Below are 27,811 nucleotides of genomic sequence, written 5' to 3'. Positions count from 1 at the left end.
ACACACACACACACACACACACACACACTGCAACACAATATACACACACACACACACACACACACACACACACTGCAACACAATACACACACACACACACACACACACACACACACACACACACACACACACTGCAACACAATATACACCAACTAACTATTATCTAATCTGCTGCAGTTCTTCATCATCAGGCTGCTCAGGGTCTCCGCAGTGCTGGATGGGTGTAAAGTAATTAATACACATGGACTCATGAAGTAATGAATAAACATAAACATGGACTCATACTGTAAAGTACTGAATAAACATGGACTCATACTGTAAAGTACTGAATAAACATGGACTCATTAGGGGCCAAGCAGCGAAGCTGGCGAAGGCCCCTACTGTTTTAGCTGGTATTCTCTTATTATTATGTCACCTCTTTCCTCTCCTTAGCAAGTCTATGGCAGCCCATAGAACCGTAGGTAGGAAAGTGCTGTAAATTGGCACACACATTCGGGGCAGTCTCAGCATTACCCACAGCGATTTACAGGTCCCCAGCCCCAACACTCTAGCGCCACCAGCAGGTCAAAGTTACAGGTACATTTCTGCTTGTAACTTTTGAACCGCTGGGGCAATTTTCCCTAACCCTAGGCAATTTTCAAGAACTTGGTATCCCTGGAATCCTTGAGTCAAGACGAATCCAACCCCAACCCTAACCCTAACCCTATGACGTCATTTTCCGCCAGGATAGTTTTCCCGCCATTTTGAATTTTGTAAAATTCAATAAAAATGCTATTTTTCCCGCAATTTTTGACCAATTCGCCCGAAACTTGGTATATAGTATCTCTGGACTGAGCTCCATATGGGGTCTCAATGAATATTGGATCTTTTATCGTTTAGCCGTGACAGTCAATCAAAATTGTCGTAAAAGTGGCGAAACAGGAAGTGAGGTCATATCTCAGCAACCCTTTGTCGGTTTCGGCTAGGATTTTGTACACACATAGATGTCCATCCCATGACCTTCTGAAAAAAAAATCAGACCCCCAGCTCAAACGCTGTAGCGCCACCAACAGGTCAAAATTTTAGCTACATTTTTGCCTGAAGCTTTTAAACCATATGCACGATGTAAAATATATTACTATCACTAGAATCCTTGGGCCAAGCCGAATCCAACGCACTATATGACATTATGTCGACGCAGAAGGGAAATTCCGCCATTTTGAATTTTGTAAAATTCACTGTAAGTTTATGGCAGCCCATAGAACCGTACATAGGAAAATGCTGTAAATTGGCACACATATTTGAGGCAGCATCAACATTACCCACAGGCAGGTACCTTTCTGCTTGTAACTTTTGAACCGCTGGGCCAATTGTCATAAACTTGGTATCCCTGGTATCCTTGGGCCAAGACGAATCCAACGCACCCTATGACGTCATTCCTCCTAGATAGTTTTCCCACCATTTTGTATTTTGTGAAATTAAATAAAAATGCTACTTCTCCCACAATTTTTGACCATTTCACCCGAAATTCGGTATATTGTATCTCTGTACTGAGCTTTATATGGGGTCTCAAGGAATATTAGATATCTTATCGTTTAGCCGTGACAGCCAATCAAAATTGTTGTAAAAGTGGCGAAACAGGAAGTGAGGTCATATCTCAGCAACCGTTTGTCGAATTAGGCTAGGATTTTCTACACACATAGAAGTCCATCCCATGACCTACCACACAGAAAATCAGACCCCCAGCTCAAACTCTGTAGCGCCACCAACAGGTCAAAATATTTGCTACATTTTTGCCTGTGGCTTTTAAACCATATGCCCGATGTAAAATATATTACCATCACTAGAATCCTTGGGCCAATCCGAATCCAACGCACTATATGATGTCATGTCAAACCAGAGGAGAAAATCCGCCATTTTGAATTTTGTAAAATTCAATAAAATGCTAATTGTCCCACATTTTTTGTCAGAATGACCTGCAAAAAGGTACACGTCATCTTCAGACTGATAGGCATTTGAGTTTTCAAAGCATTGTTGATGCATCTTATCGTTTGGCTGTGACAGCCAATCAAAATTGACGTAAAAGTGGCGAAACAGGAAGTGAGGTCATATCTCAGCAACAGTTTGTCAAATTCTTTTAGGAATTTTTGCACACATACTTGTCAATCCCATGACCTGCCACAAAAAAAACAGATCCCCAGCTCAAGCTCTCTAGCGCCACCAACAGGTAATAGGAAGTGAGCTTATATCTCGGTAGCTCTTTAAGGGATTCAAAATAAGCTTGGTTCACATTATCACACTCCCCTCTAAGGAATGCACACCAACCTTGGCGAGATTTGGGCCAAAGGGGGCTCTGCAGTTCCTTCTGTTGCCGTGGCGACTTAGGCAAGTTTACTGCTTGGCCCCGCATTGCTGCTTGCAGCTATATTGAAGTATCTAATCTATCTAGATGTAAACAGAGGTGTTTGTAAACAGATGTGTTTGTAAACAGGTGTGTGTGTGTGTGTGTGTGTGTGTTCCAGAATACCTCAGTTCTGGAGAATCATCACTGGAGATCAGTCGTGGGGCTGCTGCGGGAGACGGGACTCTTCTCACACCTACCAGCAGAGGACGGGTACACACACACACACACACACACACACACACACACACACACACACACACACACACACACACACACACACCCCTACCAGCAGAGGACGGGTCAGTACACACACACACACACACACACACACACACACACACACACACACACACACACACCTTCCAGCAGAAGACGGGTACAGTACACACACACACACACCTGCAGAGGACGGGTCAGTACACACACAAACACACCTGCAGAGGACGGGTCAGTACTCCTCTCCTCTCTCCTCTCCTCTCCTCTCCTCTCCTCTCCTCTCCTCTCCTCCTCTCTCCTCCCTCTCTCCTCCCTCTCTCCTCTCTCTCCCCTCCTATCTCCTCTCTCTCCCCTCCTCTCTCCTCTCTCTCCCCTCCTCTCTCCTCTCTCTCCCCTCCTCTCTCTCCCCTCCACTTCCTCCCCCTCCTCATCTCTCCTCCTCTTCTCCTCCTCTCCTCTCCTCTCCTCTTCCTATCCGTCTCTCCTCTCCCTCTCCTCTCCATCTCCTCTCCTCATCCTCTCCTCTCCTCTCCTTTCCTCCTTTCCTCCCTTCCTCTCTCTTCCCCTTCTCCTCCTCTCTCTCCTCTCCTCTCCTCTCCTCTCCTCCCCTACTCTCTCCTTTCCTCTCCTCTCCTCTCCTCCCCTACTCTCTCCTCTCCTCTCCTCTCCTCTCCTCTCCTCTCTCATATCCTCTCCTCTGCTCTGTTCTCCTCTCCTCTCGTCTCCTCTTCCTCTTCCTCTCCCTGTCCTCTCCTCTCCCTCTCTTCCTCTCCCTCTCCCTCTCCTCTCTTCTCCTCTCCTCTCCTCTCTCTCTCTTTCCCTCTCTCCTTCTCCTTCTCCTCTCCTCTCCTCCCCTCTCCTCTCCTCTCATCTCATCTCCTCTCTCTCGTCCTCCTCCTCTCCTCGACTCTCCTCTCCTCTCCTCGGTCTCATCTCTCTCTCCTCTCCTCTCCTCTCTCTCCATCATTCCTCCCTCCTCTNCTCTCCTCTATCCCTCTCCTCTCCATCTGTCTCCTCTCCATCTGTCTCCTCTCCTCTCCTCTCCTCCTCCTCTCCTCCCTCCTCTCTCCATGTGCTCTCTCTCTCTCTCATCCCTCTCCTCTCCTCTCCCTCCTCCCCTCTCCTCTCCCTCCTCCTCTCTCACTCTCCCTCCTCCTCTCCTCTCCTCCCTCCTCTCTCCTCTCCCCTCCTCTCCTCTCCTCTCCTCTCCTCTCCTCTCCTCTCCTCTCCTCTCTCATCTCCTCTTCTCTTCTCTCCTCTCCTCTCCTCTCCTCCTCTCCTCTCCTCTCCTCTCCTCCATGTGACCTCTTCTCTCCTCTCCTCTCCTCTCCTCTCCTCTCCTCTCCTCTCCTCTCCCGTCAGCTTGAACATTGAGCGCCAGCTGGGTTCCCTCATCTTGGCCACAGACATCAGCCGCCAGAACGACTACCTGTCAAGGTTCCGAACACACCTGGACCAGGACGACCTGTGCCTGGGCAACGCCACCCACCGACACTTCATCCTGCAGGTGAACAGCCTCATGGGAAATGGAGTCTGCTAATGGGGGTGATGGTGTGTGTGCGTGTGTGCGCGTGTGTATTTGTGTGTGTATGTGTGTGTGTATGTGTGTGTTGGGTTACTCATTGCCATCAGGTTGGAAGGCGTGTGGCATTTCAGCAGTGCCTTTGAGTTCATTGATTATGCGTTGCAGATGTAAGCAGCATGGGTTATTGGTTAGCTGTAAGCAGCATGGGTTATTGGTTAGCTGTAAGCAGTATGGGTTATGGGTTAGATGTAAGCAGCTGGGTTATTGGTTAGCTGTAAGCAGCTGGGTTATTGGTTAGCTGTAAGCAGCATGGGTTATTGGTTAGCTGTAAGCAGCATGGTTATTGGTTAGATGTAAGCAGCTGGGTTATTGGTTAGCTGTAAGCAGCTGGGTTATTGGTTAGCTGTAAGCAGCATGGTTATTGGTTAGATGTAAGCAGCATGGGTTATTGGTTAGCTGTAAGCAGCATGGGTTATTGACATGATCCGGGTTATGGACATACATGTTGAAAGGCAGTTAAGGCGTGCGTGTGTGCGTGCATGCGTTAGGTTGACTGTTGTATAGTTCCTCAGCAAGGCCATGAGAGAGGAGCTGTTTCTCCAGCTCTGTGTGTATAGTGTAGTGACTGATACCATAGAATGACGTATAGTATACTCAAACCATTTCATGCTGAGTTTTACTGGACAGCATATGTGCACGCGTGAATAGATGGCCCTGAAGTGTGCTGATATCTGCGACGTGAGTGCGCGTGTGCGCATTATATTTATAGATGGCTTTAAAGTGTGCTGATATTTGCAACGTGTGTGTGTGTGTGTGTGTGTGTGTGTGTGTGTGTGTGTGTGTGTGTGTGTGTGTGTGTGTGTGTGTCTCTAGATGGCCCTGAAGTGTGCCGATATCTGCAACCCGTGTCGGCCGTGGGAATTGAGTAAACAGTGGAGTGAGAAGGTGACCGAGGAGTTCTTCCAGCAAGGTGGACACACACACACACACACACACACACACACACACACACACACACACACACACACACACACACACACACACACACACACACACACACACACACACACACACACACACACACACACACACACACACACACACACACTCCTAGTACTATACTACTACATCAACACACAGCTTGTGCCTTGTTCACACCAGTAACGACCAAAGCGAACTGATCGACGGAAGTCATTATTTTTCTATGGAGGGTGCACGACCAGCGCTACCAGCGCTACCAGAGCGAATTCGCCAGCGCTACCAGAGCGAATTTTAATGATTAAACTCAAGCTAATCTTATGGTAATGAGCTATGACACAGTTTGGCGAAAACCAATCGTAACGTTCACATCTCCGAAGGTCCCAGGCCGTCAAGCCAGAGCCGTTATGTGATTAGCTGAATCAAACAATGTCAATGTCGCGTCCAGAGCGAATACAGCGAATTCAGGGCGAAACTTCTTCTGCTACCTCCGCTACCAGGCAGCGTAGTTCGCTATTGGTCTGAACGCGGCATTACAATTCTACAACACGCCACACAAATTGCTGGGACCCACAACACCCCACCCCACCCCACCCCACACCACACCACCCCACACCACACCAACACCACACCACACCACCCCATACCACACCACACCAACACCACACCACACCACACCACAACACACCCCACACCACACCACCCCATACCACACCACACAACACCCCACCACACACCCCACCCCACCCCACCACACCCCACACCACACCACACCAACACCACACCACAACACAACACACCCCACCCCACCCCACACCACACCACCCCACCAGGGTTCACGTTAGCCGGCTGTGGCCGGACATTGGCCGTTTGCATGAATGAATGACCGGCAAAATAAAATGTTCCCGGACAACATGTCCGACAAAAATGACAGCAATTAGTCAGTAAATAATATTAGCCCATTTTAAATAGGCCTACTTAAAGTTACAAAACACCAGTAGGCCTAATATGAAACTGAACAAAGCTGAAAATATTTGTGAATAGCCTATGTAACTGAACTTGTCATAAACAGCACGCAATATTGCTTGCGCTCTCGTCCCCACCGTCGTTGTCCCCAATCACGTTATGCTTATAATCCCTTGACTCACACTGGCTGCTGTGCTGTCGAGGAACGATTCTGTTTTTTTGTAGGCTATTTTTTACCAATATATAACAATGGACATTGCATTTGCAAAACTGTTTCATGCCCAGTTGCGAAGTCAAACGGTTGGGGACCTAATGGCTGCCATGCGCAGCATCGCCGCATCGAATCACTTTCACCTTTACCTCTGCTGAAAAATGGTGGTGGATCTCCAAGTAGGCTACAGAGGGTGAAGTTAAACATTCCAGAGAACGATGGACTCGCGAGAAGTCCCAGTGAAAGTGCATGCAGGGCTTTATAGCTGTTTTCATCACCGGCCAAAACGTGTAGCCCATAGAGCATCGTACGGAACGTGTCAATTCCATTACTTTCGAGAGCGCAGGAACACAACGCAATATAGTTCAAATTTCAGTAGCGTCGATACCATTACTGTAGGCCTACTATTACAGGCATCACCTCGTTACCCAATTTGAGAAGGGAAATGCTCTTCGGGTTTTCTGATAAAACACACTGTTTGAGTTGATAATTTAGGGATCTGCGCACACGTTGGCTGGCTGTTTTTTTCTCTCTTTCAGTTCGAGCTCTCGAGTGTGTGAAAGAAAGCGCGCGTTTACTCCCCGGCCCGTGCGCACAAGCAGGGCTCTAAATTAACACCAGACAACTGGCCAAATGTTCGTGAAATTTAAGCTTTGTTGGCAGAAAAGACCAATTTACTACACTTTGACCCATTAGGGAGTGTGTGTTTGGCTATATGTGGAAAGGTCCGTTAGATATTTAAAATGTCCGGTATTCTGCAATACAGCCGGCCACTTGTCCGGCCAGTAAGAATTCTAGCGTGAACACTGCCCCCAACACCAACACCATTTTTTGATCGCTTAGACCACACTGGTGTGTATGAGTTGTGATTGCCATTTTTGACTGGTGTGTCGTGTGTGAGTTGTGATTGGCCAGGCTGGTGAGTGAGTTGTGATTGGACCAGGCGTGTGTGTGTGTGTGTGTGTGTGTGTGTGTGTGTGTGTGTGTGTGTGTGTGTGTGTGTGTGTGTGTGTGCGTGCGCGTGTTGTGATTGACGTTGTCGTTCCCCACCAGGTGAGATTGAGAAGAGGCACCAGCTGGAAGTCAGTCCCCTGTGTGACAGCCAAGCCAACACCATGGGGGACATCCAGATAGGTAAACACACACACACACACACACATACACACCATGGGGGGCATCCAGATAGGTAAACACACACACACACACGGCACAGTTTGACATTTGTATTCCACTATTGGACTGCACCTGCACTACCCCACAAGCGCACACACACACACACACACACACACACACACACACACACACACACACACACACACACACACACACACACACAGTAGCAGGGGACTGCACCTTACCTGCACTACACCTCAGTCCTGGAACCTATACTGTTACTTTCACTGTTATTATTTCCATTATTGTAGTGTCTACATTCTTTATTTATCTCATCTCTGTTACATGTTGAATGTTAAATGTTAATTTGTACTGTATTTATTATTTATTATTGTCCATTGTTACCAGTCCATCACTGTTACCTGTCCTGTCTTGCACTTTATGTCAGTCTGGAAATGTCAGTTTTGTATATGTCTTGTCGTGGCATGGTATAGAGAAAAAAACTTGATTTCATTTGTCCATGTCTTGTCTTGTGCATATGATGAAAGTGACAATAAAAGCTGAGTTGACACACACACACACACACACACACACAATGTTTTGGGATCGTGTGTTGCAGGCTTCATGATATTTATCCCGTGTTGGGATCGTATATGCGTGCGTGGGTGCATGCCTGCGTGCATGAGCTTGGACATGATGTTAATGCCGCGTGTGCACGTGCGTGTGTATTGTAGGCTTCATGTCGTACGTGGTGGAGCCGCTGTTTGCGGAGTGGGCGCGCTTCTCGGACACGCGTCTCTCCCAGTGCATGCTGGGCCACCTGGGTCTGAACAAGGCCAGCTGGAGCGGGCTGCGGGCCGTGGGCAGCCTGGACCAGACCGAGCCCGACCCAGAACCCCCTCCAGGTCCATCGGGCCCAGCAGCAGCAGCGGCACCAGGGGGTCCAGCGGGCCGAGCCTTCCCCAGACGCCACTCCACCACCACCACCGCCACCGCCACAGAAGAACCAGAACCCCCCAGCAGAACCTTATCTCAGGGAAGCCACGAGATATGACCCCACACACACACACACACACACCACACCTAACGTAACCCACCATAACATAACATAACCAGCCCCTGGGGAAAGGCTGCACTGTGCGTGCGTGCGTGCCAGGAGATATGACCACCCACCCCACACCTAATCAGCCCCTGGGAAAAGGCTGCACAGTGTGTGTGTGCGAGCGCTGTGGTGTTTGTGTGTGTGTGTGTGTGTGTGTGTGTGTGTGTGTGTGCGCGAGCGCTGTGGTGTGTATGTGTGTGTGTGCTTGTGTGTGTGTGTGCGAGCGCTGTGGTGTTTGTGTGTGTGTGTGTGTGTGTGTGTGTGTGTGTGTGCGCGTGTGTGCCAGCGCTGTGGTGTTTGTATGCTTGAGTGTGTGATTGAGAAAGGCACTGGTATGTTCTGCTCTCGCCCCAGTTTAACACCTTGAAGTCTCGTCTCCATTTTAGTTGCTTGCTTTCCCATCCCAACTCAATCTCAACCACTGATGATTTATTATTTCCATTTTAATTTAATTTATTTAATTTTTATCCTTTTGATTTATTTGAGTTTTGTCTTGACATAGAGCAATATCTAGATACCTCATTAGGCAACTGCTGTAAGGTTTTTTTGTTTGTTTATTTGTTTTTCCTCTTTTTAAAAAAATATTAAAAATTCTTATTTATTTGTTTCTCCTTTTTTCTGGGGTGTGATGAAATGAAAACTCTTTTTCCATCTTTGGTGAGACGCGTAACTAAAGCACGTAGGAAGGACTCCCCTGCTGGGCTGCAAAGTGCCATTTGAGTTCATTCTTAATGTTTCTTTTGTTTCAGACATGTACAATTTTTTAATCTTTTACCTGAATCTTTACCTTTTACCTGATGTTTCGACTTGTTTCCACGGTGAGACTTCCGTCTTCATCAGATAGTCACCCTCACCGTCGAAAAGGGTCAGGTAGAAGATAAAAACTTACAAATGTCTGAAACAATAGAAACTTTAAGAATCGATTTAACTCTAAGACATGATAAACGTCATACATCTGCCATTTCAGTTACTCTGGAAAAAAAGTCATTTGAGACACCTAGAGTATTGTGTACGAGGGGACTTTTCCGCTTTTCGAGACTGCAGAGAAACTTGGTGTGTTTGTATGCACGAGTGTGAGTGTGCGCGAGTGCGTGTGTCAATGCATTTGCAATGAAAAATCTTCCTCCTTATTTAAAAAAAAAAAAAAAAAAAAGCAGGAAAAAAAAAAACAAGAAATGTGAAGAGCCCGGTCTGTTTGCTGCCTCTACTGAAGACTGTTTACAAAATGTCTCGTCTTGATATGAAATGAAATGAAACTCTGTCAGTTTTTTTCTTTCTGTGATTGTTTTTTTGTGTGTGCGTGTGTGTAATTTTGTATTTTTATTTTTATGCACAGATGTTTGAACCACTCAATTTTACATAGTCCTACTGCTGAACAAACACAAACAGGAAAAAAAAAACTAAACAACACTTGTCATTGGATTGCCAGTCGGCAGTGGGCCGCACCTAATGCCATAAGCAGCAAGCCTTCGCGCTGTGGGGGATATCTCCGTTTTCTTAACTCTCTCTCTCTCTCTCTCTCTCTTTATTTTGCTTTCTTGTGTTCTCCTTGTGCACTCCATCAAGGCGTGGTGTTCTATTCAAGGCGTGATGTTCTATTCTGTTCTTTCTAAACAGGACGTGCAGCTAACTGTTCTGTAGAGATGAGATGGGATGGGAGGATGGAGGAGGATGGAGGAGGATGGACTCTTGTTTCTAACACTTTTCTCCACCTCTCTCTCTCTCTCTCTATAACTCATCTCCCTGTTGCTTTATGTGACAGTGTTGTGTTCTGGAGGGACGTCCACATCCAGCTCGCGTACCACCAACACCCCCCCCGCCCCCCCCAAACAACACTGCATCTTCATCCCATGTCCTCGAGCCCCCAGTCTGCCCCCACACTCCCCCCACCCCAATACAACACCACAGCCAACACTCCCCCCACCCCACTCCTCCTAAATATTCCCCCCCCTCTCCAACCCTGACCTACTCCGCTCGAGTCGTCTGCATAGCAACGGGGCCGTAGCCAATGGCGATTGTGCGAGTGGAGTGAAGGATCTCTCTCAGGGTGTTGCCAAGCGCTTGATGTTTTCAGGAGAGGAAGAGGCTTCATTGGTGCCTTGTTAGAGGTAGCTCTTCACTCCTCATCTCTAAAACTAGAAAATAAAATCCTCCAGACCCCCACTGCACCGCCCATGTAGTCACCATCTACCCTTTCGACAGCGCCATCCCTAATCTGCCTTCCACACTAGTGTAACCTGCTGAAATAGTCAAGTCCCCTCCAGAGTCACACCACACATAAGTGAAGGAGCGATCGACCCCTTTCAGATCCGAATGTCTGGACTTAAAGTACCACGCCACCACACTGCACCCCCCCCCCCCTCCCCCTGCAACACCACACTGCACCCCCAGGAACTGCATTGGATGCCTTAAAACTATGCACAAAAGCTAAGTGACCAAACCAGCTCCGACAGACTCCTGAAGTGCATCTCGTGCCGTGCTCTTATAATGCACTGTCAAGTCCCTACGCCTTTGGCGCCAGGAAACAGAAGAAAACTGATTTTTTTATTTTGAGGAAAAATGTGGTTTTGTTCTTTTTTTGTTTTTCTTGTTTAAGACATGAAACATTCCATCTTCTGGATATTTTTTGTAATTCTGTACATATGGCAGTTTGTGTTATTTTGTTTGTTGACACTTTGGATGATAAACATAAACAGGTGCTTTTCTTATTTTAGCTGATTTGTTTTTTTTGTTAAGTGCTGTAAGACTGTTGAGAAAAAAAATCTGTTTACAATTTGTTGTAACAGCCATTTTGGGGAGAAGACTTCAGTGTCAAGCCATTTTGTAAAGGCTTTGCCGTATATACTTTTTGATACATTGCTTGTTGCAGTTCAATTTTTGAGTAATAAAACATGTTGATATTTACCACCAGGTCCACAGACCCTCATTTAATCATGACCACTTGTGGTTAGCTGTGGTGGACAGACTGTGGCCAGGATGAGGGATTAGGGGGGCACGATGGGAACCGCTCTTTTACTCACCGCTATGCAACTTGTACCATGCCATGCCACCGCTTTGTCACTTAACTAAGGAGAAAAGACCCATGGAGATTAAAGGGACACTGTGAGAGATTAGTTGTTTATTTCCAGAATTCATGCTGATGATGACTCAAGATAGTGGAAGAAAGGAGGCGCACACAAGACTAGTGTGAAAAAGTGTATTGAAGCCGAAATTAAACAACAGAAGTCTAAGGTTAACTGGAGAAACAGACGTTTCGGAGCTAGTCCATTCTCAATGTCTCCAGTCAAGACAAGACAAGTCTTGTGTGCGCCTCCTTTTTTCCATTATCTTGAGTGATTACTATTTTTTGGGAGTGCAAGCAATACACGAGTATTAAGTTCAGGCGCAGATGCCGACCTTTGTTGGTCTTTTGTCAGTCACTGAATTCATGCTGCCCATTCACTAATTTTGCCTTTTTCATGAATATTTACCACCACCATCAAATTCTAAGTATTCATTATGATTAGAAAAATGGCACATTTCATATATGAAAAGGGGGATCTTCTAGCCTGGGAACTCCCACACGTCTTTAGTTCTACACAATCATTTCTAATCTCACTTGTGATTATGTCTGGTGGTAACCAGGCAAAGGATCTTCTACATGGTCCGCTATTTTGAATTTCCAAAAATAGCCATTTTTAGCTGCAAAAATTACTCTACTTGGACCACACTAGAAAATATTTGTTTATTACTTAGTAAACTGTCATGTAAAGATCAAATTTGGCAACAGGCAGCCCGCAGTTTCAATAAGCAGCATAGTTGCAGTACCTTTTTTGACAATTTCCTTCACAGTGTACCTTTTAAAGGCCTTTTTTTCCCAAGGATGTTCTGGCCAAGAGGCAGAAGTTACATAAAAATTTCAATTGGCAGTTGCTTATTTATTTATTCTTTAAATTCTACTTGGAAAATACCAGCATATTGTAGACGCTCGCCATTTCATTCAAAAAGTAATGCACAGAATTTATTGTACTCAGAATTCTTGTGAATGTTCTTACTAAACTATTATAGTACGTAGCGGAATTTGGGAGGGCCATTCTGATTTTCAGAAACGAAATCAGCACCCCTGTCAACATGTTCACCATGTGCACCCCTGTGCAAGGGCCTGCGCCAGACTGCAGCTGTGGTGCAATACTGCTCCCTAGTGGACAGACTTCAGCTGCTCAAGCAAGAGACACATGTCCCATATCAGCTTATGGTAGATTGTCTTTAAAGGTGGGGTAAGGGTTGCAGGTTAACCATTTTAAGAAAATGTACCATTATGACATCACGTTGGGGGTTCCGCAAGTTTATAGGAGTCTATGTAGAACCTTAGAATCCAGGGGGAGTTCCCCCAATGTGATGTCATACCTGCAACCCCACCTTTAAATGTGAAATTTATAATGTAGAGACTGGATGATACATTTAACCATTATGTGTAGTGCAGACTTATGGGTGAGATTGAGAAACTGTGTTTTTTACACAAGATAAGACCCAGACATTGGTCACATAGTTGGCATGTTTATTTGTGGAGTCCATGTTCCAGTATTTTAAACGGTGAAGTTGAAGTCAAACAATCCCTGTAGTGTCAGCAATAAGTTTCCTCATTTCACATAGTGTTCTTTTCAAGACTGAAGCTGTCCACTGCCATTCCCTTCCGTCCTCTCAGCAGGCTGGTTGACCAAACACAACATCCATTAGTGTTTCATTATGAACAGGCTGGTTGACCAAACACAACATCCATTAGTGTTTCATTATGGCTCCCGTTTACAAGCAGAGCAGACATTAAAAAACAGTCTCAAGACACCACATATACTGTCATCACCAAACATATAGAGTTCCCTTTAGGTTGTGCTGAAAGCACTCGACATTTGGTCACTACTGCCGTTAAGGCATCATGTTTCTGCTGAGTAAGAATGGCTTCGGGACCAGCTCAACTAGATCAGTGATTCTCAAACATCTTCAGACCAAGGACCACTTTGTCCGCCAAAACAATATTCAGGGACCGCCTGTCAACTGAATTAATAGTCGAGCGATCCCAATTAGACACTGCTAATTGCGATGCAGATCACTTACTTTTTATTCACATTACAAGCCTGTCTTATTGTGGTGAAAATAAGACTTCAGCTACGCTTAGCTATGTAATGTTACAAATATAGCCTACTGCTAGCTTGTCTTGGAAAAGTATACATCCCCTCGTGGACCACCTGAGAGCACCAGTGGTCCCCGGACCACACTTTGAGAATCCCTTCTCTAGACTCAGCTGGTGCCAGACTGCACACATAACGCTGCAGTCCAGAGGCCTTCTACAGGCTCCCATGGAGACCCAAAGAAAAGAGCTGCGCTGCAGAAGGGGAAGACTTGGGTAATAAGTAGCCACTCTACTCTGCTGCAGGCACTGGAGGTTTTAACAGGAGATCAGACGGGACAAGACAACAGGAACACAGGTCATCTGAATTTAAAATGAACTAAATATTGAATTTTGGTATGCTATTTAAAAAAAAAAAAGAAAGTCAGTTTGAGTTTTAGCCCTTCTTATGTGTTTGGTCACATGCTGAGGTACATCACATAAATCTAAAAGAAGCTTGAAACGGTTTCTAAAAACATCCAACTTTTGGTCAACATGCAGACGTTCCACATATCAACCTCGTACATAATTATTCAAGTGATGTTAGCCATTTCTAGTGTTAAACCACAGAACCTAAAACTCTACAACATAAATAGGCTTCCCAGAATTATAAATTAAACATCACATTGGTCACAAGAAACAAAAAGAAAGAAAAAAAGAACATGAAATCAGCCACTGTTTGTTTTCCTACTAAAACAAGAGTTTTAGCAACATAACCTGTATATAAATGTGTGGACAATATTAAGGCACGTTTGGGTCATATGAGGAGTATAATAAGAACCTGGCGAAGTAGTAAACCACCGTGAGGTAGGGGTAAATCATCTAATAGAGAGGCCTGCAGTGCGTCGCAATATGTGACCTTGCCTCCTCCACTTGCCTCCTCCACTTGCTTCTCGTCATGATGACATCACTGACAACAGCATTACATTTCAATATCTTGCAAAAGCTCAATTGTAGAGTCTTTTTCTCATTTGCAATAGGGATCGTGAATGAAAAACAGTCCCTCAAAAGTTGTTGTGGCTAGGCTGACACCTGGGAAACTTTATCATTTTCTCCCCGGAGGAGGGGCCAGGAGGCGGGACGAGGAGACGAGCGCAAGTGGAGGAGGCAAGGTCGCATATTGTAAAGCACTCCTGGAGTACTTTTTAGCTAAATGACACATGTGGACAATTTATATTAGCAGATTTACCTCTTCCTGTAGGTTAGCGTAGCCAGGTTTATCACTAGTGTTGCACCGATACCGATACCAGTATCGGTGGATCGGTACTAGAATGGTGGGATCGGTATCGGCGAGTACCAACAAATAGGGCACCGATATCATTTACAGGTGCTTGTATGACACTTAAACAGCCTTGAAATTAGTTATTTCATAGAGGTATTTAAAAAGTATAAAAAGTTTAGCTGGATTCACTTTGTATTGTCTTTTTCCTGTTTCACAAAGGTAGGCAGCAGCCTGACAAAGCCATGCAATGACTTTACATCCAAGTAGTATGCACTACAGCCCTTCATATATATATACATTTCAAATAGGGTGGTATCGGTATCGGACGATACTGCACAGCCAGGTATCGGGGCCAAAAAATGGTATCGGTGCAACACTAGTTGGCACTTCACTGTGCTCTTGAAATACTCCCCTGCTGGTTGGTCAGGATTTGGCCTGAGCCTCATAACACAGTTGAGATGAGGACAGAGAGCGTGTGTGTGGTAGTGTGTGTGGTGTGGTAGTGTGTGTGTGCGTGCGTGTGGTAGTGTGCGTGTGGTAGTGTGTGTGTGTGTGTGTGTGTGGTAATGTGTCGCATTACAGTCTGTGCAGTTTAATCAAGGATGCACCATGTTAACAAAAAAAACCCCTTTAAAAACACATATAAGATCATTCTCATCTAGTTTACAAACTTGGCTCTGATTTTCAAAAAGAATCTGTACAGAAATACTGTGCCTTTAAATATCTATTTAAAACAAATAAAAGAAACAGACAAAAAAAATGAAAACATACATAACTCTATTGGCAAAAGCACAGGCATCATATTTCAAAGTGCAGAGGATAACTAACGTGGGCTGTCTTTAAAGTCCACGTGCATGGTTGAATGGCAAAACCGAAGGAGAGGTTAACTCATAGCTTGGGGTAAAAGCTCTGAACCTGGGGCCTGTACTAAGCAGCTGGTCCAGGTGTAAACCAGGTTAAGCTAAGAGGTAAATCATCTAATAGAAGAGCCTGGACTCCTCATTTTCTTAAGGATCCCAGGCTCTTCTGTTAGATGATGGAAGTGAAAGTCTTCTCCTCTTCTCTTCTGGTTTACTCCTGAACCAGTGCCTTACTGTAGGCCCCTAGGGAGCTCTACAGCTGTTCCTCAATGGCAGTTAAGACATATTGCTATTTTAACATTACCCACCACTATGGGCCAAGCTACCTTAGCCACTCAACCATGTACCTTGACACACACCCAGAGTTGGATAAAGTACAAGTACTCCTACAGATGTAATTACAACTCTAGTAGTATGATATCAAAGTTGAAACCACATAATATCTTATCAATACTGTTGTAATTACATTTGTAAGAGTATGTCTACTTTATACAGCTCTGCACATATCCGTCATGGCGACAGGCGTAGTATTGACCCACCACCTACCGCCCGCCCGCCCGACCACACAGCGGCCAGCCAGCCGTTCCCTATATGTTTCGGTAACACTTTACTTGACGCTGTCGCCGGTGTCACACCTGTGACATGACAATGCCATAACAGTGTCGTAATGCAGTCATGCATATGTCAAAGATTTTTTGACGGTCACTAAGTTTTCATGACCATAAAACAATGACATTATGTTTATGACTCCTCCATGCCTGTCATGACACCGTTTTGACACTACTACGACACTGCTATGTCATACGTATGACGCCGGCTAACGTCAAGTTGAGTGTAACCTAGGCGTTTCTCCATGGCCACCTGGTTCCCTATAGTGTTGTTTCCTCCATGGGCAGTTGGGCACCTGGTTCCCTGTAGTGTGCGCAGGACTAAAGACTTGTCTTGTGAAATATGGGGGGCTACCAGCAGAGTCCGAGGCAGCGATATCACACGTCATGATATGTTCCCTCCATCTGGCAGCGATATGATAATATGTCACCTCCTCACGAGTCCTGTCCCCCTCACACCACCTTCCTCCTCCCCGTTGACTTCAGCATGTGCTGACCAAACTGTAGACACACACACACACACACACACACACACACACACACACACACACACACACACACACACACACACACACACACACACACAAAGAGAGATGTGAGACCATACAATCAGCCCATTGTAATCGTGGTCATTAATTATTTCCAGATTATCGAGATGGAAATGCGTCAGTAGTGATGAGGACATTTCCAGTGAAGTCAATAAATGAGAAGTCATTCAGGGTCAGGCGTGCAAATGCCAAAGCAGGCAAGTCAATCTAGCGCGCCAATGGGAAATCTCCAACTCTGACCTTGAAAAACAGTATGTTCCACTAAATAATAAGTAGTAGATTTTAATATGTGATGCAAGAGGGTTTAAAGATCACTTTATAGTAGTAGATATTATTGCAATTCGTCCCATTTTTTGGCCTTTACTGAGCTAGACTGACTGAACAGCTGGTGGCTATTCATGCTCTTTCCAGCGCAGGCTTTCACTTTCAAAATCACAACACTGCAAGACTTTGAACTTTGAACCAGCAGCACGTGTACCAGTAAAGGAAGTACACCACAAACGGAACAGGCCGCTCTGGCCACTATAAAACCCTGACAGTCTCATTTATTATGTGTCGTGTTTTGCCAAATAACCCATGACATCAAGTCAGTCGGGCAAATAACCCACACGTTTTTTGTTGTTGTTTTTTTAAATTAGAAGAAGCCCACAGGATTCCACAGCGTGTAGATGTTATTGTCTAAATTGACCTCATGGCCTTGGTTTAGGTTTGCACTCTGAGTGCTTCTAGTTTTGTTCTTAATGAGAAGAAAACCACACGGTTATCAACATGAGATGATTCACGTTTTGACACATTTCCCCCGAGGGAAAGATAATCCGCAACAGAAAAGCAAGACTACTGTATACACCCTGAGTGCGAGAAACTAGGTCATCTCACACTCACACACACACACACACACACACACACACACACACACACACACACACACACACACACACACACACACACACACACACACACACACACACACACACTACAGGATTCCCACTCTTTTACACTGACAAAATTCCAAAACTTTTCCATGACATAAAATTTTCATTTGCCACAACTATTTCACCGAAGTACAGTATGTGTGTATAATTTGGTTTACCTTTAGGGCTTAATATGACATTTTAACACGCCATGGTATGGCATATTTTAACCATTCAAAACTCAATGATCCCAATGAACTGACCGTAGCATGTTGAAGTGGCTGGTCCACACATGTTAAACTACCGTAGTGGGAATCCCTGCATTCCAGAGAGCTTTAAGATTCTGGAAGGTCACGCGACGTGTATTTGCTGGCACCACATAACGTGACTGCAGCACTACAACGTCATTGTGCGTTTCTGGTTAATATTGCTTCAAAGCAGCGTCTGCAAGAGGCAGCGGGAGGTGTGTGTGTGTGTGTCTTACCAGAGGGGTGTCTGTGTGTGGTTTGGGGGCGGGCAGGTGTGTGTGTGTGTCTTACCAGAGGGGTGTCTGTGTGTGGTTTGGGGGCGGGCAGGTGTGTGTGTGTGTCTTACCAGAGGGGTGTCTGTGTGCGGTTTGGGGGCGGGCAGTGGGACCTCTGTGCGGAGTTTGGGTCTCATCAGAATGGTGGTGTGTGTGTGTGTGTGTGTGTCTGGTCGGGGTTTGGGTTTGGGGTCGGGTAGCGGGAGGCTGAAGTCTCCGTCTCCCCCCTGGCTCTCGTCCTCCCGGTAGCGGTGGGCAAACTTGCGCTTGAGCGCCTCGGCGATCAGGGCCGCCGCGTCTGTAGGGTCCACCTGCTTTGGCTTAGTGTGGCCTTCCTCTGGCCGACTGAACACACACACACACACACACACACACACACACACACACACACACACACACGCACACACACACACACACACGTAAACACGCACGCACACACACACACACACACACACACACACACACACACACACACACACACACACACACACACACACACACACAGAGAAAAAGAGAGTGAAAAAAACAGGGACGATTTCAGTATAATGGATGACAAAGTAACGGTAAGTAGTAAATGTTCATGTGCAAATACAATACAAATGTGCAATGGTTATGTGATTTTTAAGTGATGCCAGAGATTCTTTAAGTATATAGAGAGAGATGTCTCAACATAATAGGTTTCTATGGGCACCTAACGTGACCAGGTTCCGGTCTGCCTAAAGGGGCGTGTCATAATACTCCTAGCATTGAACAGAACAGTCCTTAGGTCTGCCTAAAGGGGGATCCCCCCCCCCTGCAATAATAGAACCCGGAAACAATGGGCCAGCGGAACCTCTCTCTTATCTACTCTCTCTGGTGATACTGTCCCATTTTTCTATGAGACCAGCTGGCGGCTAACTGGTCTCATAGGACTCAATGTTAACTGCTAGCTTGGAGGTAAAATTTGCACGGTCATACCCAGAGACCGGTTGAAAGTATAGAAGAACGGTAAAAGCCTATTATTTAACTCAAGGGGATTTGTAAAATAAGCTTATTTCCAAAAATGGGACGGTATCACTTCAAGGGGATTAACATTATCAGTAGCTGAAAGTTTCCCTGACTGTATTGACTGTCTTGGTTTGTGTTTGATGTGTTTGTTTAATGTTTTTACGTTCCCCATGAAGCTTTTCACAGCACTCAACATAACCCACATCAGACGTGTCCTGACATTCACTTCCTCCATGATACGATGACTTCTTCCCAATAAGCATTTCGCTAATGCCCCACCTCTGTGGAGAACACAACAAAGTTTCCCCTGCTGCTGTCAGCCTGCTGTAGCCAAAACAACTTTTGGGGGACTATTCTTCATTCATCATCCCAATTGCAAATGAGGAAATGACATTAGAATGCCTTTGTGAGATACTGAAATACACTTTATCATCGTCAGTGATGATGTCATCAGGAGGCCACAAGCAGGCAGGTGAGCAAGGGAGGACGGATATTAGAGAAAACACAATCTCCCCCCCACCCAAACACACACACACACACACACACACACACACACACACACACACACACACACACACACACACACACACACACACACACACACACACACACACACCGGGAGAGTTGTCCTACCTAACGGATCGCAGTTTGACCTTGCCCATGTCCTTGAGCACGTCCAGCATGCTGGGCACCTCTGGTTGCCTGGCAACCGTCTCCTGCTCCGCCTTCTTGCCACGCCGCTCCTTGATGAGGTCGATGGCAGAAAATGTCCTCTGCAGCCCCGGACCAGGAGGTGGAGGAGGAGGAGGAGGCGGTGGAGGAGGAGGTGGAGGAGGAGGCATGCCAGGACCGGGAGGAGGAGGTGGGGGAGGAGCGGCAGGAGCAGGTGCTGTGGGGAGGAAGCAGAAAGCAAACAAATGATGTGCCTAAAATTACCAAAACGTTAGCCTGGCGAGTGCTTTAACTACTAAAACGTTAGCCTGGCGAGTGCCTTAAACTACCAAATCGTTAGCCTGGCAAGTGCCTTGACTTGACTAAATAACCAAAACGTTAGCCTGGCGCAGGCCTTAAATTACCAAAACGCTAGCCTGGCGAGTGCCTTAAACTACCAAAACGCTAGCCTGGCGAGTGCCTTAACTACTAAAACGTTAGCCTGGCGCAGGCCTTAAATTACCAAAACGTTAGCCTGGCGAGTACCTTGACTTGACTAAATAACCAAAATGTTAGCCAGGCGCAGACCTTAAATTACCAAAACATTAGCCTGGCGAGCTTTAAATTACCAAAACGTTAGCCTGGCGAGTGCCTTAACTACTAAAACGTTAGCCTAGCGCAGGCCTTAAATTACCAAAACGTTAGCCTGGCGAGCTTTAAATTACCAACGCTAATCTCCAATTAGTAGCAAAGACGTCTGTCTGAATCAACGTCTGAGTTAATGGAGGAGGGCATTAAAAATATAGAAACACAAATTATGTTGAAAAAAACATGTCTGAGCTTGTGCCTTCCTGATCTCTACAGCTGAGGACACACATGTACATGTGCTGTGTATGGGGCAACTAAGTCACGGCCTTCTACTTCCGATCCATGGGGCTGGAGCTCTCAAAATTTTGAATGCGAGTTAATGGAGCGAGTCAAGCTAAATCCTCATCCCGTTTTGCATGTACTCCGGATTTCACATATGATGACAGTGAATTTGAAAGGTTTGGATTTGCGTCGTAAGACCACTCATTTTCGGCACGCAAGAAACGTTATTTTAGCTTTTGTGCAAAACTGTGTTGGAGACTGAGACTACACGTGCGCCTCGCATAGCTGACGTACACCGAGGCACAGCCAACCCTACCGCTGCACCGTGGCTTAAGTGGCTGCACGTCGGACATGCGACGTCTGTTGTGTAGTCCAAATAATTACATATTTTTGCACACACACAACTCAAAAATCGCTTGCCAAATGAAGTCAACAAGCACACCATTGGTTGTTATTAATTCTGAGGCACAGCATGTGTGTGATCGACGGGGAAATGCGAGGTGGGTCGGAAAATAGCTTTGATCAGTCCATTACAGCCCAGTCAAAAGTTATTGCGTTGCCAGCCCCACAAGCCGCCCGGAAGGGGTGGAGACTTAGGTGCCCCATTGGGATCTGGGGGTTGTGGTGTGGTGCACTGAAGACAGAAGGTTATTGGGGGCGACAGACAATGCACCTGCACACAAATTTCGACCAACCACTACAGAGTCGTAAACTAGCTGATGTAATTTTACAAGCGTCTTGCTTCCACTTATGTCATATGACATTGTAACACATTTGCAATACACATGAATGTGTACTTGCAAGCACAGAACAACGACCTGTATATTAGGCACACAAGTCACTTGTATAAACAAATAAGCCCATATATGCTAGCAATGCCTAGCCAAAATATATAATTTTCAAATTATTCATATCATACACTCAATCTTCATTTCTCAATCAACTACGGGCTTTGTATACATAATGCAGCCTCTAAACAGAGGGTTAAGCTCTTCCCTTCCCCTCCCTCTCCACTCTTCATTGTCTATTTTATCCCCCCTCTCTCCACCGCATGTCTCTCGCCCCGCTGCCGTTCCCTCACCAGCTGTGTTTGTCTTGCTCTCCTGGGCCTGGACGATCTGTGCTATCTGAGCCCTGAGAGGCTTCGAAACCTTCACTGGTCTTGAATACTTAAAACATGTTAATTGTCCCTATGTAGAGCTGTCTAAATCAGACATAACTTGCCGAGTAAGTAGTTCCATATTCCACTTGCTTGAGTATTGCTTTCTATCTACATAGAGCCGCTGAGTGAGCCCCTACAAGAGGTGGCTTTCAATATGCAGACTCCCTTCCTTCTTTGCCTACAAGAGGTGGCTTTCAATATGCAGACTCCCTTCCTTCTTTGCCTACAAGAGGTGGCTTTCAATATGCAGACTCCCTTCCTTCTCTCCTACAAGAGGTGGCTTTCAATATGCAGACTCCCTTCCTTCTTTGCCTACAAGAGGTGGCTTTCAATATGCAGACTCCCTTCCTTCTTTGGCTCCTTGTGGCCTCGTGAAGACCTCACCCTCAACAGAATTGTATTTCAATATCTTGCAAAAGCTCAATTCAAATGTCATTTTGTCATTGGCAAATGGGATGGTGAATGAAGAATATTCCCCCAAATGTTGTTGCTAGGCTGACAGCAGGGAAACTTTATCGTGTTCTCCACGGAGGCGGGGCATTAGTGAAAACGTGAGGCCACAAGCACAGACCAAGGACAGGAGACCAAGAGGTTTCTCGCCCCGGGGCTGCTCCCTCACCAGCTGAGTTAGGGCTGCTAAACCTTCAGGGCTCCAAAACCTTTACTGGTCTTGAATACTACAAGAGGTTTCTCACCAGCTGTGCGTTCCTGATTCTGGACGATCTGTGCTATCTGAGCGCGGAGGCGCGCCAGCTCGCTCTCCAGGGCGCTGATCTTCTGGATGGCCTCGTCGTTGACGGCCGAAGGCGCCTGCGGAGAGGGCTCGGCCTGGTGCATGCTGGGAAGGGAGCGCTGGCGCCGCAGACGAGGCTCCTGCTGCTGCTGCTGACTGCGGAACACCAATCCTGACGCCGCCTGCGACCTGCAACGCACCACACCGGCCAATCATGTCAGTCGATATACACCACACCGACCAATCAAATAAGTCGATATACAATACACCGCCCAATCAAATCAATCATTATACAAGTTAAGGACAACAAAAAAACAACATACAACCACAAGTTACATCACAAGCAATGGAGAGGAAATAAAATGAATAGTCATCAAATGAATACATTGTCATTTGCTCAGTCGAAATGTAGTAGGATATGGTCATCCAATTAGCCTAAACTAAGTCACCACACCTCATATAAGGCATGATCACATCCAAAGGAACGGTCTAGTGGTTGCAGAGTAGTGACCATGATTAAAGTTTGTGCTGGATAAGCTATCTGACCTTCCCTCAATTTGCACAAGGTCATACGGTGGCTCATTACAACCACGACATTCCTTTAAAACTCTCGCCACTTGCGGTCCTGACTGAAGAAGTTCTAACAACTTCTTACAGTTGCTACAGAGGATAAGATAAAGAGTATTGATAAGGATGTATAGGGGAGACATCAGACATGTCAATTGTAGTGCTGATTTACAAAACTGTTGGTGTTCTGCTTTTCCAACCCACCTAGGCTGGGCAGGGAAGTCCACTTCTTCTCTATCAATCCACCCCACATCAGCTAGGGAGGCCACCAGGCCATTTGGGGCGTTCTGCTGGACAGGGAACGGGTCCAGGCCACTGGCACTGGCAGAGAATGGGTAAAGCTGGATAGACGAGGACACAGGGAGAGGCGTGAGAGACACACACACACACACACACACACACACACACACACACACACACACACACACACACACACACACACACACACACGGGCGTAAGACACGTGCGGGCACAAACCACAAACATTCACTGCACATGACTCTCCAGTTCCCATGACACAGAGCCTGCCTTTAAGTAAACACTGTGACAGCACTATGACAGAGAAATGTTCTGTTTGCAGCCATCATCATGGAGTGATTCTTCCTCATTACTTGCGTCACAAAAAGTGAGGCTAACACATACATTACCGTCATTCATTTACGAGAGGTAAGTTACTAGCTACCCTTGCCAAACCTTTGCTTAAGTGCGGGTTACAAGCACACAGATTATTTAAAGCGCTGTCGAAACAGTGCAAACACCTCGTCATGTTTACGCAGTCAAGACCACTCTAAAAGCAGTAATGGACAAGGGTGAGGAGACAGGAGAACAAAGACAAGGGTGAGGAGGAGAAAATGCCAGTTCTGAGTCTGCTGCATAGCTTAAACCCCCTCTTATCATCAAAATACCTCACACAGAGGACAAGCAAGCATCTGCAGGCGTGCATGAGGGCAGGGTATTGTCTCTACGCTCACGTCAACACAAGCTAATATTTCTCAACAGGTAACCCAGTAACTGACCTAGAGCAGACTAGCTGCATTCCTCAAGCAGGACGGCTGCAGAGGAAGGAGAAAAAGAGAAAAGAGACAAGAAGAAAAGATGCAGTCGACAGGAAAAGTGATAACCATCCATCACAATAAAGCCATCACAGAGACCATCAAGAAAGACAGAAAGGCAGACAGACAGACAGACAGAAAGACAGAAACACACACAGAAAATGTATCAGAGAGAGAGAGAGAGAGAGAGATCACAGAGATTGTCAAGACAGACAGACAGAAAGGCAGACAATTCATCAGAGAGAGAGAGATCACAGAGACTGCCAAGTTCCCGTGCAGACTGGAGACTACAGTACATCAGGTATTAGAGCTCTGACATCACAGCAGGCAGGCAGGGCTTGGGGAAGAGGTCAGCTGATGTGTCTAGTGTTTACCAAAAGCTTAGGTATCAACATGGGTAGCAGGCCATGCATGGCATCATGATGCCGGCTCCATAAAAAAACCATGAGAAAGCAGAACATATCTGGAAATATGGATGCAGAGCAACAATACCTGGAAATGACTTAAAAGCTGAAGTTGTATGCAACAGAAATAAAGTGTCTATTTAAAAACAGCACAAGAGAAGAGGTAGGCCAAACAGAATTAGACAGCTCATGAAAATGGAAAGAAATGTGTAAAAGAGTTGCAACAAAAACAATCTGTCCATGTAATGGGTTGTACATCAACACAGGCCCATGTTACATGCCACAGGAATGGCAGACATGCATGTTAAGACATGTATTTTAGAGACGACGGCGTGCTGTAATCGCAGGGCGTAGTTTATAAAGTCAAGAAAGCCTCATGGCATTAAACTTATGTGAAAAACAAGAATGCTTCAAATGGTAAGATATGAGGTGGTATTGACTTCATATAAGTGTTGTACAATGTCTGCAATGCCAACCACTACACAACTTGACATCCTTTCAGCAGAAGAATGTAAAATTAACTGATTGATGAATTGATATCAAAACAGACAATTACAAGTATTGGTGAAAGTCAGTGGACTCATGTGTACCAAAAGCAGATGTGCTCATTAATACACCATCATACTACCATACTAAAATCATTGCCCACAAATAGGTCACATGACAGTCATATCTTTGTTATAAGCAAACTAATGCTAATCGGGCCAGTAAGCAAAACAGAAACCAAAACCAACCACATCCATACCTGAAAATGGACCCTTGGGCACGGGGCAAGAGGAAGGGTGGACCCAATTCTCCTCACTATGCTCCTGGATGATCCACAGGGCTTAGCTGAACCAAAAGCCTTCAAAGAGAAGAGATTGATGTTACAGGAGAACTCAACGGATAAATAACAATATTAATGCTGTGGTGTTGGCAAATATGCTGTATTTTGTCAGTCACATACCAGGTCCATTTCCATCTTTGTATGTTCTTCACTCATTTTATCTGTAGTCTAAAACAACCGTCACTTTGTCCTCTGCATGGATTCATTTCCTGAAAAGAAGCAAAATAAATACTTAATAATAACCCCATATCTGATAGCTATAAAACTAAATGAGGGGAAACCCAATGTTAAAGTTCCATCAGTCGTAGGCTCTTGGTGAACACAATAAACCCAGATCTCTCATTTGGAACAAGCAAATGGAAAGGGTGAAGAAATGTCTTCACTTTTGAGAACATCCTAAAAGCACAATCCTGTCATGACGGACACGTCTTGCCTCCTGAACAACATATACAGGATTAGATAGATAGAAATAATGTAGCCTACCCATAGATTGTATAACCATGAGCCTACCTTCTACCAGGGCTCTAAATTAACAGCAGCCAATCGCGGCCACAATTATGGCTAGTAGAAAAGAAAACTAATTTAGCCACACTGACTGGTAGTGAGTGTAAGTTAAGATAGTAAGCCTAGGGCTATCATACTATTAGCCAAATTGGCTAGCTAGTGATGAAAAAGTTTGACTTTAGGGAACCTGTTACTCGTTGGCCATGCAAGCAACGAGACTTCTCTACTATTTTCCATACAGCGCCTTCTTGTGAAACTGAACTTACCGGTACCCCCAACACGAAACTGATCAACAGGTTGTCAAGGGCATTACACTATTCCTTGATACCCATGCAATTGGCACAGTCGACACTCTAGTGACATTAATGTTTAGGTAATCTAGCGGCAATATCTATCATCTGACAGCTGAAAAAAAACAGCCAACGTGTGACAGTGAACCAAGGAAAGGGTAGCAGTTAGTTAGCGTCTTCAGCACTAGCTTAACGTACGTTGCACAACTTTGAATTCCCACTAGGAAAAGCCTAACAACTAAACTTGTCGTCCACAATAGTTAATACTACTTGGTGTTTCAGTGTAAGCACTGTAGTAGTTTCAATATTGAAAGTGTAGTCATCAATAACCATCATCAGAGGTGCCGGTTTGCTTGATATTTCAGTAGGTATCTACAAAGCTAGCGTAGCTTGCTATCAAAACACACGGCAAAGTGACCATGGACAGCTAATTTTAGCATGTAGAGCTAACCGCTCGTGCGATAGCAGACAGCCGAAATCCTTCTCCGTTGTTGGATAGCAGACACCGCTGTTGGCAATCGTACAACAGGACTTTTTCATAAAACAACACACATATTAATTAAATAAAAGGTGTTTTCCGACTACTTCATTGAACTTATCAAAACTTACTCGAGAGTTTTCGGATAGCCTGAGGCAATGACGACATTTGGTGGCTAGGGTGATTACCTCCCTACTTCTTCCAGACTAGCCACTCCGGCGTTACCGCTGTTTTCCTCCCCGTAGTCTTGGAGCTTCTGTGACTCATGCAAAGCAGCATAGCGAGGCTTTCTACTTGCTCATTAGAGCTACAGCACTGCCACCCACCGGATGGTGGGCTGGAACTTCGTACAGAAAGAATTATTCATAACTTTTTTTCTTTTCTTTTCTTTTTTCCCTTTTCTTTTTTCACTTTTTACATCAAGTCCTGGAGTAAAACATTTCAAGTCAAGGTTTTAACAGCTTACTTTTCAGATGTCAGTTATGGCAATGGGGGTCAATAGAGTGAAGTTCAAAATGTCTAATTCATTCAAATATAATATTTTGTTGCATGTGGTCTGGTTCATGGATTGCTGTAGGCCTACTAGTCACCAAAAATGGACAGGACTCAGGACTCTTCCAAACTCTACCCTGGATTCTGAATAAATGCACAAGTTATCACACTCTGCTTCTCTAACCTGTGTCTGTCAAATTCTTATTTTAACAGAAACAAAATTCAAATGTTGAGGCTATTTTGCTTCTGCAGGAGCATGTGTCCTGTCCCATGCTGGGGTGGTAACATTAAAGGGGATGCTGGAACTGGAGGCTCTCACTACATCAGCTGAGAAGAGGACCGTAAGCAGACTGGACTCCATACTGGACAATAAAAGTAGGCTACTCTTCTCTACATAATATTACATTATTATTACATTACATTGCACTTAGCTGATGCTTTCATTTTATTCAAAGCGACTTACAACTATTATTTTTCAGGGTATTG

The 27,811-nt window shown here is 45.4% G+C and overlaps 2 protein-coding genes across 2 annotated transcripts in view; one reads left to right on the top strand and one right to left on the bottom strand.

Moving 5' to 3' along the window:
* Positions 1 to 8,540, top strand: part of LOC134455360 (high affinity 3',5'-cyclic-AMP phosphodiesterase 7A-like) — a gene marked incomplete at its 5' end in the record, with an annotated part of 14,104 nt that extends 5,564 nt beyond the window's left edge. Inside the window, 5 exons of the mRNA XM_063206383.1 lie at positions 2,502 to 2,593; positions 3,962 to 4,106; positions 4,998 to 5,094; positions 7,333 to 7,413; positions 8,127 to 8,540. Of these exons, the coding sequence (XP_063062453.1) occupies positions 2,502 to 2,593; positions 3,962 to 4,106; positions 4,998 to 5,094; positions 7,333 to 7,413; positions 8,127 to 8,446 (735 nt within the window). The remainder of the gene's footprint in view (positions 1 to 2,501; positions 2,594 to 3,961; positions 4,107 to 4,997; positions 5,095 to 7,332; positions 7,414 to 8,126) is intronic.
* Positions 8,541 to 13,014: 4,474 nt separating this feature from the next.
* Positions 13,015 to 27,219, bottom strand: mtfr1 (mitochondrial fission regulator 1). The gene is made up of 8 exons (XM_063206382.1): positions 26,965 to 27,219; positions 25,682 to 25,770; positions 25,481 to 25,579; positions 23,484 to 23,620; positions 22,675 to 22,901; positions 19,930 to 20,185; positions 18,381 to 18,654; positions 13,015 to 16,828 (listed from the first exon to the last, which is right to left on the bottom strand). The coding sequence occupies exons 2-8, from the start codon at positions 25,715 to 25,717 to the stop codon at positions 16,781 to 16,783; spliced, it is 1,077 nt and encodes a 358-aa protein (XP_063062452.1). The 5' UTR covers positions 25,718 to 25,770; positions 26,965 to 27,219; the 3' UTR covers positions 13,015 to 16,780.
* Positions 27,220 to 27,811: the final 592 nt, after the last annotated feature.

Source organism: Engraulis encrasicolus, chromosome 9, assembly GCF_034702125.1.
Source record: "Engraulis encrasicolus isolate BLACKSEA-1 chromosome 9, IST_EnEncr_1.0, whole genome shotgun sequence".
NCBI classification, from domain to species: domain Eukaryota; kingdom Metazoa; phylum Chordata; class Actinopteri; order Clupeiformes; family Engraulidae; genus Engraulis; species Engraulis encrasicolus.
Note: the sequence above shows the minus strand (reverse complement) of the source record. Positions and strands in the feature narration are given on the sequence as shown.